General features: G+C 45.0%; 1 protein-coding gene across 4 annotated transcripts; it reads left to right on the top strand.

Moving 5' to 3' along the window:
• Nucleotides 1–5,670: 5,670 nt before the first annotated feature.
• Nucleotides 5,671–11,487, top strand: zdhhc11 (zDHHC palmitoyltransferase 11). Of its 4 annotated transcripts, XM_023964552.2 has the most exons (12): nucleotides 5,671–5,898; nucleotides 6,487–6,702; nucleotides 7,049–7,227; nucleotides 7,319–7,384; nucleotides 9,374–9,478; nucleotides 9,574–9,698; nucleotides 9,797–9,952; nucleotides 10,039–10,157; nucleotides 10,235–10,284; nucleotides 10,379–10,418; nucleotides 10,501–10,564; nucleotides 10,891–11,487. In XM_023964552.2, exons 2-12 carry the CDS (start codon nucleotides 6,487–6,489, stop codon nucleotides 11,028–11,030), a joined length of 1,260 nt encoding a protein of 419 aa, XP_023820320.1. In that variant the 5' UTR covers nucleotides 5,671–5,898; the 3' UTR covers nucleotides 11,031–11,487. The 4 variants fall into 4 exon arrangements, with proteins under 4 accessions (XP_023820320.1, XP_023820321.1, XP_023820322.1 ...); XM_023964553.2 differs by lacking the exon at nucleotides 7,319–7,384; XM_023964554.2 differs by lacking the exon at nucleotides 7,319–7,384 and having other exon boundaries at nucleotides 9,377–9,478.
• Nucleotides 11,488–11,935: the final 448 nt, after the last annotated feature.

The following is an 11,935-nucleotide window of genomic DNA, read 5'->3' on the forward strand; positions in this document are numbered from 1 at the left end:
TGACTGTCCTGCCTCCTCGGCTTTCCAGCGAAGCTCAAAGAGTCAGACCGGCATCTCGCAGGCCAAGCGTCCTCCGTGGCATCGATCCGCTGTTCATCGGAGCAACACAGAAATTCGGAACACAAAAAGTTCTGGGCTAAGAAAAGAACACTGGTAGGCTTAGGAGAGGGTAAAGAATGTTTGGGAGCAAAAGGAAAAGGGTGAAAGGGAGTAAAACAAAAAGGTGGAGGCTTGGGAGGAACAATGGAAGCCCATGTTGTATGAAGGGGGGGGAAGGGAGTAGAGGTGTTGGTGTGCATAAAATTAATTCTGATCAGCACAACTGTTTGTGCACGCAGAGCTCTGGAGCAGTGACGCTTGTTCACCCCAACAAAGGCAGCTTTAGACTCTTGTCGATTCCAGGTACGGTAAGCTGTGCTCGAAAAGCGCAACTGTTTCGAAAAAGAAGAAAAAGAAAATGCTAACCCGTTGAACAATTAGGATTTAACACATGAACTCGCTTACGTGAAAAAAAAAAAACTCTCTCTCTGGTCCTGAGCTCTAAGCTCTGCGATCCAGGTTCAGCAGCATGAAGCCTCGTGAGATTCAGCAAAGTGGAAAGTCCTTTCGCATTTGGAAGTTCTCAGGTTGAGAGGAGTACGCGGAGGACGGCCCGTTGGGAGAAATCTTCCGCGCTGCACTGAGTCTTGGCCTCTGTGGTTGGACCTCGCTGTCCCCTTTCCTTCTCCCAGTCAGCCTCCTCCTCCTCCTTCATAAAGAAAGCCCACCTTCTATCTCTTCCTCTTTCTCTTCCAGTGCCTTCCTTCTCCCTCTCTGTCTGACTCTGCCTCGCAGAAGTCTGACGGGAGTGCGGTGGACCAGAAACCGGAAGCCGGAAACGGAAACTAGACCAGAAGATTCGGATCACAGGCCCCTTCAAGACTTGTTCCGTGCAAACCAAGAGAGGTCAAAGTAACCTTACACGAGTTTAACAAACACTCGAGGGAAGTTGCTCCATAAAGAGCTCGACAGTGAAGGTTCGAGAGAAGTAAAAAGAAAAATCGATCCTTCTGCCATGGACGCCATCCTGGAAAAGTACTGGATGTCCAGCCATTGCCTGGGCAAGGGGGCTTCGGCAAAGTGTTTCTGTGAAAGAGGCGGTGCGACGGGATTTCCGTGGCCCTGAAGTTTGTCCCGCTCTTGCGTACGACGCAGCTTCGTCCCGCGACGCTCTGCTCCGAGGGCTTCGAATCAATCTGGAGGAGATTGCCATCCTTCGACCGACTTCCCAGTCGTCAGCGGAGTATCGCCGCAGAGACAAGACGTTCTGCGGCTCGTTGCCGTTCAGATGTCTCGCAGAGCGGAGCGCATTGTCCGGGTCAAGGAGAGCTCCCAAAAACGGAGTAGGATGTAGGATGTTTGACAAGATGGCTCGTGTTGTATAGATGGCAGTGCCATGATAATTCGGTAGAGCTCGTTCCCTGATGACTACTGTACAGTTTTCTTGCCTTGTTCAAATAAAAGTTAAGCAGGAACCTCAACATTGCATATTTGCTTTCATTTTTGCTCATGTGTTTTGTGACAACATGACTATTTGAAGAGACAGTTTTCTAATTAGTGGATACATCACACGACAATCTCGTTTTTTTTAAAGATTGAAATGCAAAAGAAAAATACATTGGTGTGTATAATTTTTAATCATATAACGTTCAGCATATACACAGGTTATACAAAGTGATTACCGTATACAAAGGTTACATGTTCTCGAATACTTGACACAGCTATGAGAATATAGTTAGTTAGTGAACATGTTACGTAAAGTTACTGTCTCGTACAAGATACGGTACACATTGAGACGAGTAATAGCAGCCCGGCCATGCATGGTCCATTTCGTCAAAGCGGACGGAAATGGCAGCCAGAGCGTTCCGCTGCAAGGTTACTTTAATGACCCGGTCCTCCCGCTCACCGCAGCACCAGCAGAGTGGGGTGAGAAACGAAACGGTCCGAAGAACCCTCATGCTTCCCTACTCGAAAATGAAAAGGAAAAAAAAAGAAACAGTGTGTTGGAAAAGTCAGCAGAAGTCAGTGACTTTAAATACCCTAAGTGAAATGAGATTTTTTTTTTGAAAAAAAAAAACAAAGGAAAAAGAAAGAAAAAAAAAATTGTTGTTGCGTTAGTTACAAGGGGGCTTACAAAGAGGCTCCGACCAAAGTTTAGGGACACTGACATGGGCTCTGAGACTCCGACCATCAAAGGAAGCATCCGACCCTCATCTCTCACGAAAAGAGTCTCAGTGAAGATTTGGTAAAATGTATACTTAGAAGAAAAAGAAAAAGGATAAATAGTTCCGCCCGCTGTCTTTGAGGTCTGTACGACCCCAACACTAACTAAAACGAAACAGTGGCTCCGCGCGCTGCCTGGCGGGGTCCGTGAGACCCCGAACAGAATTGGAACCCGACAGTGGCTCCGCTCGCTGTCTCGCGGGGTCCGTGAGACCCCGAACAGAATTGGAACCAGACAGTGGCTCCGCGCGCTGTCTCGCGGGGTCCGTGAGACCCCAGGCCGAATTGGAACCAGACAGTGGCTCCGCGCGCTGCCTGGCGGGGTCCGTGAGACCCCAACACTAACTAAAACGAAACAGTGGCTCCGCGCGCTGCCTGGCGGGGTCCGTGAGACCCCAACACTAACTAAAACGAAACAGTGGCTCCGCGCGCTGCCTGGCGGGGTCCGTGAGACCCCAACACTAACTAAAACGAAACAGTGGCTCCGCGCGCTGCCTGGCGGGGTCCGTGAGACCCCAGGCCGAATTAGAACCAGACAGTGGCTCCGCGCGCTGCCTGGCGGGGTCCGTGAGACCCCGAACAGAATTGGAATCAGACAGGGGATCCGCGCGCTGTCTCGCGGTGTCCGTGAGACCCCGAACAGAATTGGAACCAGACAGTGGCTCCGCGCGCTGTCTCGCGGGGTCCGTGAGACCCCGAACAGAATTGGAACCAGACAGTGGCTCCGCGCGCTGCCTCGCGGGGTCCGTGAGACCCGGAACATAATTGGAACCCGACGGTGGCTCCGCGCGCTGTCTCGCGGGTTCCGTGAGACCCCGAACAGAATTGGAACCAGACAGTGGCTCCGCGCGCTGTCTCGCGGGGTCCGTGAGACCCCGAACAGAATTGGAACCAGACAGTGGCTCCGCGCGCTGTCTCGCGGGGTCCGTGAGACCCCAGGCAGAATTGGAACCAGACAGTGGCTCCCCGCGCTGTCTGGCGGGGTCCGTGAGACCCCAACACTAACTAAAACGAAACAGTGGCTCCGCGCGCTGCCTGGCGGGGTCCGTGAGACCCCAACACTAACTAAAACGAAACAGTGGCTCCGCGCGCTGCCTGGCGGGGTCCATGAGACCCCGATCAGAATTGGAACCCGACAGTGGCTCCGCGCGCTGCCTGGCGGGGTCCGTGAGACCCCGAACAGAATTGAAACCCGACAGTGGCTCCGCGCGCTGTCTCGCGGGGTCCGTGAGACCCCGAACAGAATTGAAACCAGACAGTGGCTCCGCGCGCTGTCTCGCGGGGTCCGTGAGACCCTGAACAGAATTGGAACCAGACAGTGGCTCCGCGCGCTGTCTCGCGGGGTCCGTGAGACCCCAGGCCGAATTGGAACCAGACAGTGGCTCCCCGCGCTGTCTGGCGGGGTCCGTGAGACCCCAACACTAACTAAAAGGAAACAGTGGCTCCGCGCGCTGCCTGGCGGGGTCCGTGAGACCCCAACACTAACTAAAACGAAACAGTGGCTCCGCGCGCTGCCTGGCGGGGTCCGTGAGACCCCAACACTAACTAAAACGAAACAGTGGCTCCGCGCGCTGCCTGGCGGGGTCCGTGAGACCCCGAACATAATTGGAACCCGACGGTGGCTCCGCGCGCTGTCTCGCGGGGTCCGTGAGACCCCGAACAGAATTGAAACCAGACGGTGGCTAACCGTGGCTAACCGTAACCAGACGGTGGCCCAACACTAACTAAAACGAAACAGTGGCTCTGCGCGCTGCCTGGCGGGGTCCGTGAGACCCCAAACACTAACTAAAACGAAACAGTGGCTCCGCGCGCTGTCTCGCGGGGTCCGTGAGACCCCGAACCGAAATGGAACCAGACAGTGGCTCCGCGCGCTTTCTCGCGGGGTCCCAGCGACCCCGTACCGATTTGGAACCAAACAGTGGCACCTCGCGCTGTCTCGCGGGGTCCGTGAGACCCCGTACAGAGTTGGAACCATCAGTTTCTCTTTGAAAGCTCAAACAAGAACCTGTTTCTGTAGATCCATGACATGTGGGTTACAGTGGGCCACAGGCTGGTTTACCTTCTCCCTTTGCTGCGGATCAGCAGCACCAGTGTTGCTGGCTTGTGACTGTGGGGCAAGTAAGATTAACTGAATATCAAAAAAAATAAGTTGTTTCAAAGAAGTTGGATTTGACGAACATCCCACGTTGACCAACCTCAGAGTTCTTCATTGTTTTGGTCCTCGCCTCGTAGTTTAGCATGTCAAACGGGTCGAGCCACTCACCGTTGACTGTCTGTCCGGAATTGGACAGAACCAGACTGCAGGACAGCAAAAACAACCAGAGCATCTTCTCTGGAGACCAAATTGGTTTGAACTAGCTAGCTAGTACCGGAAGAAGAAAACTATGGAAGCCGAAATTGCTTCCGGTTATTTTTTTTAAAAAAAAAGGCAGCAGAAAACCATTTAGGTTTGTTCATTTGTTTCTCTTGACCTTTCTTGATCACATAAAAAAAAAGAAACGTAAACACAAACAGTACACTTCGAAAAGCCTCAAGGGTGATGTAGAAAAGTGAATGCTAAAGAAAAAAAATACTTGGGGTCAATCGCACCCCATGAGCCAGCGGGTGGAAGGGAACCGGAAAAGCGAGACCCCCGGTGGTGGGCCATGAGAGAAGAGTGAATGCTAAAGAAAAAAAAAATACTTGGGGTCAATCGCACCCCATGAGCCAGCGGGTGGAAGGGAACCGGAAAAGCGAGACCCCCGGTGGTGGGCCATGAGAGAAGAGTGAATGCTAAAGAAAAAAAAAAAAAACTTGGGGTCAATCGCACCCCATGAGCCAGCGGGTGAAAGGGAACCGGTAAAGCGAGACCCCAGGTGGTGGGCCATGAGAGAAGAGTGAATGCTAAAGAAAAAAAAAAACTTGGGGTCAATCGCACCCCATGAGCCAGCGCCAATCCCCTCAGTGGCCACACAAAAAAAAAAAAAAAAACTTGGGGTCAATCGAACCCCACGAACCAGCGGGAGGAAGGTGGTTGATAAATAAGTGGTGCCCCTGGTGGCTGAGGGCAATTAAAGAGAATGGGGTATTAGTGACCCCTAGAGGCAGGGTATAGAAATGAACGGTGGAAAACAAGATCCCTGGTGGTCGGGGGGTATAACTAAAATGGAGAAATGGCGGCCTCTGCTGGACGGGGACAAAAAAGAAAAGGGGGGTTTGGCGCCCTCTACCAGTCGGGGATATAGAGGGTGCCTGAAACGTACAAAAAAATTTTTTCAGGAACTCGACCCTCTTCGATTGCGGGAGGGTGTACGGGGTGTACCTGTCTGGGGTCAATACCAAAGGGGGGTATGCGTTTTTAAAATGACCCCCCCTCCTTACCTTTTTTTTTAATCCATGCTTTTCTTTCCCCCTAAGACAGCACAAGGGTTAAGTGACACGTCCATTAAGAGAAGACAACACCGCAGCCTTTGTTTTTGTTACCGGGTTTGTGGTTTAATCTAAGCACATTATAGAGAGTTTTTCTCCCTCCTCGTTTCGATGAACCCGTGTTCAACTTCTGAGCTGAGAAACTACCAATGGGTCATGATCAGGCTACTCCAACCTGCGTGTGTTTGAACAGGAACGCTGCTTCATGCTCCTGTTTCCGCTGAAGAGGTATGTTTTGAAAACACAGCAGATGCTTGTTGCCTTACTTTTGCACAACTTTTGAGTGTATTCAAAACGGCTTTACTAAGTTTTTTTTTTAATAGTTTCATTTTTAATATGTAATCAGCTGTGTGTAGAATGAAAGTATGATTATATTTCTTGCCTGCAAATTTTGAACTTTACATATTTTGTCGTAAATTCAAGTAAATACAAAACGTGACTGGTAGTTTATAATCAAGACAAGTTATTTGTTATCAAAAATTAGTTTTTGGCATATTGTTTTCTTGTTAATCTCTTAAAACCTTTAGACTATTGATTTTTGTGATGTTTATAGACAATGGTACATTTATTTTATGTTTACACTATTCCTTTTTTTATAAAGAACTTTAAAAAAAATCACATTTTAAATGTTTTAAGGCAAATTCAGGCTCAAAAGGATTATATTGAAATGACCTGTGTCAGAGTACATTGGCAGGTCAGTTAGTCATGGGGTGAACCTTCACTATCATCGTCTTCAGGTCGTTTTCCTAAGCAAATACATTCCCTCTCTGGTGATGAGTGTTGTGTAGCATGTCTCTGTCCTCCCACATTGTCCAGATGAACTGTTTAAGGTGGAGGTTTAGACGTACAGCACCTGAGACTGCTATCAGCCACGATGAGCTGGCTTTCAGGCATCCAAGAATCAACGGATGGTCATGCCCGCCCGGAGCTTCTCAACTGGTTGGATGGCTGGTGTACGGCTTCCTCGCCACAGTCGGTTTTGGCATCCACATCCCTCTTCTGCCTCGGCCGTGGCACCATGTGGCCTATGCTGTATCCTTAACTTTTCGCTGGATGCAGGCAGTTATAGTGGCTGGCCATCTAGTGTGCAGCAGCTGGTTTTTTTTTATTTGAATAATGTAGAGACGGTAGCCTCTGCTAAGCTTCTGTTAAGTCAAAGGAACAAGACAAACACTTGATTGTGTGATCTTAGTTATAGTCTCCAGTCATAGCAGCCATCACTGTCTCCGCTCTGTTTAATCGGTGGGCTTCTTGTTGACTCCTGCATGATGTCGCCTTCATTTTTAGAAATTGTTGACACTTTTGTTTGCAAACTGTATGTTTCTCCTATTTACATACAAACCTTTAAAGAATTTCCCCTGACTGCCATTATTATCAGACTCTTGGCGCTGTATTCGTTGTGCACTTTTTCACCCACGTTGCTGCTGTGACCGTAGATCCAGCAGATGCTAGTGTCAGAGCCAAAGTGGACTATTCCAGTCCACTGCCACGTTTTGACCGATCCAAACAACCACATGTTATCAAGGACCAACACTGTTTTCTGTGTGACGTCCAGGTGTAAGTATCTTGTGGTCGGTCGGATGTGAAAGTTGTATGTTTTTAAAAGTTCAACAGCTGCTAATGATATAGAGTGTTCATGTGCACACAGGTTCAGAATCAGTGAGCACGGCTCAAAGCTTTCAATAAACCATCTTTGGATGCATCCAAGTGCAGCGTAAGAAAGTGACTATCGTTAATGACTGGTTTAGCAAACAGGAAGTTTTAGTGTGGCAGACTGTTACTCAAATGTCTAGACAAGTGTGAAGGATGTTGTGAAACATAAGTTTTAGCTTTAAAACTTCAAATTGCACCCAAGGAAACTTCAGATTTCACTGTGGTTGACCAGCTAGCCCCATTATAGACATATTCCCTTTCTATTTTTTTCTCTTAATCGTTTGTCAATAAAGAAGAACAGAAGCATTTAGCTAATTTCAGATGTTTAGGGCCCAATTAAACCAATCTATAGAGTGTAGAAAAGGAGATTTTGGACCCAAAAAAATCCATGACAAAAAAATTAAGTCTTACATCTCTAGATACAAAATGAAAGCAATCAAATATAATAAACCCAAAAATGCAAACAGTATTTTTTTTAATGATGATATTTTTACCCGGCAAGTACATAAGTCAGGTCATGTTTGCTATAATTGTTATAATTGGATAATTACTCCCGCTTATGATCATTTATGTGACCATGACGGCCGAATAAGCAGTTGGACAAATCTGCAGTAGCATCTGCTCCTGGTGTTTTGTTTTCCACTATTTTGACTACATAATGTCCATATTTGATCAAATTGCTGTCCTTTTTATAGATAATTTTAGATGCGAAAGAATAACTTGCGGTAAATCAGATAACTGGTACACATGTGAGAAAGAATCAGAGTACTGGTGTGTAAGTCAGTATTCTCAGCTAACATAAAACAGTTCGCTTGTAAATAGGATCAATGTTGTTCAACTACTTCTCCAGGAAAAATTCCTGCTGTTGGTGTCTGCAGCTCTTGTTATAGTAAGGTGCCACCTAAACCAGGCTGCTGTGCCTCAATCCAGATCCAATTACGAATCAGGGGAACGTCTGTTGCTTACTGCAGTCAAGAGAACACAATCTAATAATGCCTTAGTCACACATCTGCCCTTATGGGTGGATATGGGAGAAAAAAGGGCAAACCTGTACAGGGCACACAGGTGTGGCCCACAGGAAATGTCAAAGTTGTTGACCGCTCGCAATTGTAAGCTTAATTTTCTTTATGTATGTCCTCCATGGTGAGAAAAATGCCTCAAGAACATGATCTAAAAACAAAACAAACAATTTACATAGGAGTGGGATTTTTTTACAACACAGAAGGGTAAAAAGGGTGAATTAGGTGACATGCTGGCACATCATATGGATTTTTCTTTTTTCAACCTCCCCAAACCCTGCGTACAGTACAAGGAGCCCTTTAGTTCTGTTTATGGGATTGGTTCGTGCTCCTTGCACGTAGCCTGGCTGTTTAAAAATGAGGAAATTAGACAATCAGAGTATAGTTTGTGTGGGCATCCTGCGGGCATCTTAAGGATACTTGTATATTATCTGCACACCCCCTGCATGCAGGTGCAGCCTTTGCGCTGGGTCAGTAAGGAGACAGTACTCCTCACTAATGACTAGATTGTGGCCTAATGGCAGCGTACGACAGCATCAACACTAGATCGTAAGTTTGTGAAACTAATATTATCCTTACAAATACTTCACAATACACTTACCGGTACTTGACAATCATACGTTCCTTTTTCATGGCTGCATGAGCCTCGACAGAACTAGAAGACACACCTGTGCTTCCTTTAAGATACAGCTGCTCCTGTCTGACCCTCCACGGGCGCAGGCCACCCAACACGCTGCACAGATACGGGCCCCCCCGGTACTGGTGTATGCAACTAAGGCATAATCAGATCAGTCAAAAGCTTCAAACAACCCCTGCATGGGGTGTACAGGCAATGCGTAAGCAGCAGTGAAGGACGACAAATCAATACTCGCATTCAATCTGTGAATGTCACACCTCCTTTATGCTGGGAGCTAGAAGCAAAAAAGAAAACATAGAAAAGGGCAACTTTTGGTTGGATCATTGTTTAAATTATTACACTATAATTTGCAAGCTTCTTGAACAATTTGCACTAATGTAACATCATCTTCCAGTAGCGGCCCCAGAGTTAAACACTGCAGTGTTTGCAACAAATGTGTGGAAGACTTCGATCACCACTGCAAATGGCTAAATACCTGTGTGGGTGGTAGAAACTACTGGTAAGAACATTTGTGGCATGAAAAAAATCATGTGTTTGCAGCTGGACTTTGTTGCTGAATGCTTTGTGAACCAAAATCACGATTTTTACTTTCAGGTTGTTTTTTTCAGCACTTGTCTCTGCTTTAGTGGGTGTGCTTTTGCTTTTTATGCTCATCCTCTTCATCTTTGTACAACACATACGAGATCCACAAATCCTGAGGACTGCACCACAATTAGGAGGTGAGTTAAGAACATCTTTAAACAATGAAATCATGGTGAAATATTTTCTTTAATGCACCAATCATCTTTTTTTTCCACCTGTTGATTTTTTTCCAAAGCCTTACCAGAAAATTCAACATGGCTGCTTTTCTTACCATTTGCTCCCATTGAGACGAGTTCAGCAGCTCTTCTTACAATCACTTTCATTGTTCTAATGCTGAGCACCATCTGCCTGGTGCTGCTCACTCATTTATTGTGTTTTCATCTTTACTTGTGTAAGTAAAACAAAAAATAATTGTTTTTATCTTACCAAAAAAGAAGATTAATTTCTTCTCATTTTTTTTGTTTCTTTGGTGTACAGTTCATAAAGGGATTAGTACATTTGAATATGTGAAGTTAAAAAAACAAGAAAAATCTAGAAGTCAAGACCTTGAATCTAAAAAACCCTGGGGTTCAAAAAGGCTCAGCAAGACTCCACAGGTGATGCCTTGCATACTTTTTGTACCACAATGAAATTAATAATATTTTAACCCAAAAATGTGTTTTTCCTTTTAAAGAACCAAGAAAACTCAATTGACTGTGAACCATCAAAATACCCCAGTTCAAGGTAACCACTCCTTTCATCTCTTTTCAGAACTGTTAGCTCATTATTTGTGGAGAATAATAATAAAAGTCTTTGTTTTCTTCATCTCTAACAAAAGCTCATTCACCTGTCGACTTTCAGAGTCTTTATGTACAGAGGTATTTATTATTACTCTGAGTATTATTCACCAATTTCTCTTGGGTTGACTTTATGTAAAAAAGAAATCATCTGGTGGTTTAGATGGAAAGCTTCAAGATATCGGCAGAAAATGACAAGTTCCGTTATGGCACCGAAAATAAAACAAGTAAGTGAGTCTTCTGGTTTTATGTTATAAAGACCTAAATGTCTCTACACACTCAGTTAAACAAAGCCTTCTTATAATACAGTTTAAGTAAGGACATCTGTGTCATCTCAGCAGCTTCCCTGTTCCATGATACCTGAACTATTTGTTTGATGGATTGCACTACATAGAATCATGTATTTATTAATTAGTTAATCAAGTACAGCCATGATTTTGAAGGTGTCCAAAATCTGCTCTGATTATTTAGCAATTAATGGAGTAAATTGCAAAACAACTCTTTTTTTCTTATAAAGAAGAGATTACCGTTTCTCTTGTTATATGTCTGGTAGGGGAAATCTCCATGAATGCCATCAAAAACGGGAAAGCCATTGAGGAAAATGACACTCAGAGTGGATGTGGAACCTCTTTTCCCGAGGCACGGGACCCTTTAGGCAGCTCAGTTATGTCTCCTAACCATTCCTCTGAGTAAATGATGTCTGCAAGGTCATGGGTCAACATTTTCCGCCAGGAGCACCTTGCAAATGTACTTTTACTTTTCAACTGTAAATTCCTTTTTTTTTTTACAAGCTTTCAGCATATGTAAAAAATGTATTGAAGTAGTGATTGCACTGTTGTTTGCCGTTATCTTCCTGTAACTTTTCCACAGCTTTCCACCAACTAAATCTGCATCGAAACTTCCACCAAAGACTCCAGGTTTCTATGAGTAACTTGAATAATACTACACTTCAGCTGTGATGAAACACCATATTTGAAATGTGTTTCAGCTTTTCATTTGATTTTTTTTTTTTTTTAACGTCCCCTGACGGTTTCAATGGCAGTATCAATATCGAGATAGTTGAGCCTGGGTTCACAGAGCATTCCAGTAAAGAGATCCGTTGATTACATTTTTTTTAAACTGTGGAATAAACATATTTGTCACTCTTGAACTGCCTGTTTTTTCTCTGCATAACATTGTAAGTGCAGAAAAACACCTGTCTGCCCGTATTTATCTAATTTAGATTCTCTTACAGGTTGGCCCCACCTCTGATCTACTAAGCATGCAATAGTAGTAAGAACAGCTACTACTTTAAAACTTTCTGCAAATATTCACTACTAACATGTTTAGATATTTGATGGTTTGATGCAAAAGGTGTCAGTTTTGTTGATAATTGCGAAGCACTTTTTTGTAGTTTTTTATGTTTTATCACAACTACTGGATCATACAGAACATGTATTCCACAAAAAATGTATAAAAAATTAATTAATCAAATTTGATCAAAAAACGTGTGAAAAATGTCTTAAAATGAAACATATTTTTTACGTAATTGTAAAGGTTATGTTGTTTTATGCTTAGTATAAGAGTGTATCTACTTTCTTGACACCTGAAGTCCAGTC

This window comes from Oryzias latipes, chromosome 16, assembly GCF_053564925.1.
Source record: "Oryzias latipes strain Hd-rR chromosome 16, Olatipes_Hd-rR_3.1".
Lineage (NCBI taxonomy): Eukaryota > Metazoa > Chordata > Actinopteri > Beloniformes > Adrianichthyidae > Oryzias > Oryzias latipes.